Source organism: Charadrius vociferus, unplaced genomic scaffold (genome assembly GCF_000708025.1).
Source record: "Charadrius vociferus isolate BGI_N301 unplaced genomic scaffold, ASM70802v2 scaffold740, whole genome shotgun sequence".
In the NCBI taxonomy this organism is placed as follows: Eukaryota; Metazoa; Chordata; class Aves; order Charadriiformes; family Charadriidae; genus Charadrius; species Charadrius vociferus.
In genome coordinates, this window is record NW_009646517.1 from 795,676 (window position 1) to 800,232 (window position 4,557).

Below are 4,557 nucleotides of genomic sequence, written 5' to 3' on the forward strand. Positions count from 1 at the left end.
AAGGGTTCTTTTTGCTTTGAAATGTTTGTCAGCCGTTCTTGGGGACGTTTGCAAGCCCTCAGCTACCTTGTCTGCCTGCAGAACCGGTGCGTGGCGATCAAATTGGTGTTTAGACCTGCCTGGTGCAGTCATTTCGCGGGCACGGATCCCGTTGGGAGAACTGGGAGTTGTACTCAAATAAAGGCGGCGAGTTTTGTCTCCTAGATGATAGCCACAAAATAAAGCTCATACGAGAGGACTCGGGTTCGGGGGTTAAAAATCTATATCCCTGTTGCACCTTCCCTCTGGGTAGCTGAGGCTGGAAAGTACCGTTTCACCCGGGTAATCACAGATATTTCAAGCCCCCAAACCCCGGCTACTCACCGGAGATGGGTGGTGGTGGGGAGCAGAGGGACCCTGACGTCCTCCCCCTTCAGACGCGTAACGTCGCAGCGCAGCGATTCCTTCATTCCTCTGCGTTTGGGGGTGGTGGATCTTCATGTCACAAAAATAATGGTGACAAAATGAGGCTGGGACTGTGCTGTGTAGAGGAGCGTTTCCAAGCGCTCTGAAACACGCTGGAAGAGACAGCAGCAGGGATTGAACTGCCCTACTTACTCTTAGCTCAGAAATGATTTATGACGTGGGGCAAGTTTGGTAAAATTCCCTTTGTTTCCTTCTTCAAAATCTGCCATCTGACCAGGAGAAAAGCACATGCTTTTACGCTGATTTTTTTGTTCTTTAGCAAGCCCTACGGCAGTCTTTTGTTCTCAAATGAAACCTGACGTGGATGCAGTCCTGAGTGAGGAAGAGGCTGTGATGGGGGAGAAGCGAAGACAAATGGTGCATCTGGAGCGATGTTTGTTCTCTCTGTGGCCAGCAAACTCCTGAAAAGTCTTACTGGAGGAAGCTAAGGCTGTTGGCATCGCTTTAGCCAGGCAGAAGCTGAGGAAGGGATTTCAAACACTGCTGTCTGAAAATGCTTCCCTCACCCAGAAGAACGGGGGGTTGGTGAGAGCAAGGGGGGTGTCAGAGCTGCCATTGCTGCGTGCGCAGATGGGGATGCAGCGCATCCTTCTCCCCCCCAGTGCACTGGGGACTAGGGGTGCTCCTGGGGACCCGGTTCCAGGAGGAACCGGCTTCAGGAGACACCAGACTCCTGTGAAGCTTTCTCAGGCAGATGCCCCTGTCCTCAAACTGGGACCCAGCACGGTCAGGATGGAAGGCCCTGGCTGCAGCAGCGGAGTGTAGTGCAGAGGATGGTCTCGGAGATGAGACTAAGAGACCTGATGGATCTTCTTCATCTGTAATGTATCTGGGTGTAATAACGGCGTTTCCTCCTCTAGTCATTTAGTCCTTAGGTGGTGATGGGTTAAATAAACCCGCGAGGTCAGGTGTGTGTATACCCTGCTGTGCCGAAGGGTTGGGTCTCCTGCCTTCACCGTGAAGGTTTCTCTCACTATACAACGGCTTCTGCCCCCTACAAAGACACTTTGGAATAAAAAGAGCGATTCATTGTAAGAACCTCCGTGTATTCTGTGTGTGTTCCCAGGCATAGTACTGCACCAGTCAGGAAATTTAAAAGAATGTTCAATATTGTATCCGTACCTTGCGCACCTGCGTACAGGTATTTGGGGACCACACGCTTAACCTATGCAAGAGTGACATTTGTTGCCAAGGGCTCGAGTTTTATAGATGCTCTTTGAATTCCCGCGTGGAATTTACCAGCATAGCCCTGCTTAAACACGATGGACCAGAGCGTGGCGTTACGGCGGCTTCTGCTTCCTCATCCCGCTGCTGCGGGCCGGGAGCGAGTTCTTTATGTGGACAGATTTCCACCCGTGGCTGTTAGCGGTACGTGAGGAGGGGACGGAGCGGCCAATCTGTCCACCCCACTGTGCGAGGGAGTAGGTGGGCTGGGGTAGTGATTTGGGGGGGAAGAACAGGCTTCCGGCTCCGCTGGCTTCATGGGTCTCTTCTCTTTCCTTTCAGATATATGTTGGGGAAAGGAGGAAAGCGGAAGTTTGACGAGCATGAAGATGGGTTGGAAGGCAAAGTGGTGTCTCCTACTGACGGTCCCTCTAAGGTGTCTTACACCTTACAGCGTCAGACTATCTTCAACATTTCCCTTATGAAACTTTATAACCACAGGCCATTAACTGAGCCGAGCTTGCAAAAGACAGTTTTAATTAACAACATGTTGAGGCGAATCCAGGAAGAACTCAAACAAGAAGGCAGCTTGAGGCCCATGTTCGTCACCGCTTCGCAGCCCGCCGACCCTCTCAGCGACAACTTCCGCGAGGCCCAGCCGGCGTTCAGCCATCTCACCTCCCAGCCCCTTCTCCCCGCCGACTTCGTAAGCACTACGCCCCTGGAGTCTTGCCTCACCCCAGCCTCTTTGCTCGAGGACGACACTTTTTGCACTTCCCCCACTGTCCAGCACGATGGTCCCACCAAGCCGCCACCTCCCGCTCTCCAACCAGTAAAGGACAGCTTCTCCTCAGCCTTGGACGAAATCGAGGAGCTTTGTCCAGCACCTACCTCCGCAGAGGCAGTAGCAGCCGAAACAGCAGCCCACGACTCTAAAGACCATCCCAACGAGTCCAACGTTCAAAAGCCCGAGGGCCTCCCGGAGAGCAGAACGGCCGATTCCAAACTCATGGACTCCCTACCTGGCAACTTTGAGATAACGACTTCCACAGGTTTCCTCACAGACTTGACCCTGGATGATATTCTCTTCGCTGACATTGATACGTCCATGTATGATTTTGACCCCTGCACGTCTGCCACGGGGGCCGCCTCAAAAATGGCTCCCGTCTCGGCGGACGAGCTCCTAAAAACTCTGGCTCCGTACAGCAGTCAACCAGTAACTCCAAATCAGCCTTTCAAAATGGACCTCACAGAACTGGATCACATCATGGAGGTGCTCGTTGGGTCTTAAAATAGAGAAATATAGCAACCTTTTTTTTTTTTTTTTTCCAATTTTTATTTTTAAATTTTAATTTTAAGTACCAGTATATACACTTGGTAGTATTTCCATAGTTCCTCCCGCCCCCGATTCACAGCACTGTGCATGCGTCCTTGCTTGCCTTTTTTTGAAAAGAAAAGGATCACACTAGTTTTTTGCTTCGAGCAGAGTTGGAGTGCCTTCATCCATGTATGACCACTTCTAATGTATTTTTTTTTCAAGTGGTTCCTCACGGAAGACCGACTATCCTGGGATAAGGAAAGAATATGTATTGTAGACAATGTTATGTTATTACAAAAAAAAAAAAAAAAAAAAAAAAAAAAAAAAATTGTAAAAGCTAAGCACAAGGATTATGTTGGGGAAAGCTGTAAAATTGCATGTGCATATTTGTCTATTTTTTCTATAAGTTTTATTGCAAGAGGTAAAAAATTTTATTATTTAGATAATCTCAATACCATTTTAGCCCTGTATAGGTTGACTTAGCAATTCAGCCTTTTGGAGGCATTAACCTGCTCCTCTTTAAGTGTTGCATTTACATGGCTGTTTAGAAACTGCTGCCCAAATTTATTTTATATTTTTGTACAGATTCTGCAGTTTATGATATTGTTTTTTCTAAAAACAAATGCTGTTTATACACACACAAAAAAAAAAAATAGCTATTTTGATAGGATTTGCTCACATAGTTCCTGCATAATTCAGATGTACAAGAACCACTTGTACTTTTATACAGAGTTGTAATGTTTTATATGTGTATGGTGCAAAGAGAAAATTGGATCAAATAAGCCTGCAGTCGGTTTCCCTGAATGCAAACAAACAAAAACAAACAAACAAACAAACAAACAAAAAGGGCTTTAAGAAAGGGCTGGGAGCTGCTTCTGTAGGAGTTTCACAAGTGTTTGCTCCCTGCTGTACCCACTGCGCACTACTGTGATTCCCGAAACTTAGAGCCATGTCCTTTTTTCCGACACGTATGTGAAGCAGTTGGCAGGAAACAGTTGTGGAACTTCACCCCAAGAGGTCCCGAGCGCCACCGGGGCCTCCATCCCGCGGGACGCGGAGCGCCTTAACACGGCAGCGGATCAGCACTTCCTCACCCGAAGCTCCTGGGAATGGTTTTGAGCCGGGAGGGGGGGGAGGCGAGGCGGGGGGAAAGGCGCCCCGTCGCCCACCGAGAGCCAACCTCTCTCCGCCATCTTCCTGAGCGACGGGCGTACGCGCGGAGCGGGCAGAAGACTGGCGTTGACGGCCTCCACTTCGCCCTTTCTTGGAGCATTTTCTCCTTCCCTCTCGCCACCTCGCTGTGCTAAGTGCTGGAAAAAGGCAACTTCAGTATTACTGCAGTGAAGCTCATCTCTTACCTGCACTGGATGGACTTGCTTTAATATCCATTGCTGTTGAAACTGGAGCCCGTCGTGTTGCAGCACTTGGCATCTCCTGTAGGGTTGGTTTCTTCTATCAACTGCGTTACCCGCTTTACACTTTATAGACCCGTTTTACAACGAATCTACAGACACAGCTTTCTATGCATGGTCCCGTTCCCCCTAACACCCGAGAAGTCTTCTCATTACTGCACCAATAGCGGTTTGGTTGTTTTTTGTTTTTTTTTTAAG

The 4,557-nt window shown here is 48.9% G+C and overlaps 1 protein-coding gene across 1 annotated transcript; it reads left to right on the top strand.

The window, feature by feature from the left end:
* Positions 1-1,933: 1,933 nt before the first annotated feature.
* On the top strand, positions 1,934-3,881 carry SERTAD2 (SERTA domain containing 2). The gene has a single exon (XM_009884948.1). The coding sequence runs from the start codon at positions 1,976-1,978 to the stop codon at positions 2,918-2,920; it is 945 nt and encodes a 314-aa protein (XP_009883250.1). The 5' UTR covers positions 1,934-1,975; the 3' UTR covers positions 2,921-3,881.
* Positions 3,882-4,557: the final 676 nt, after the last annotated feature.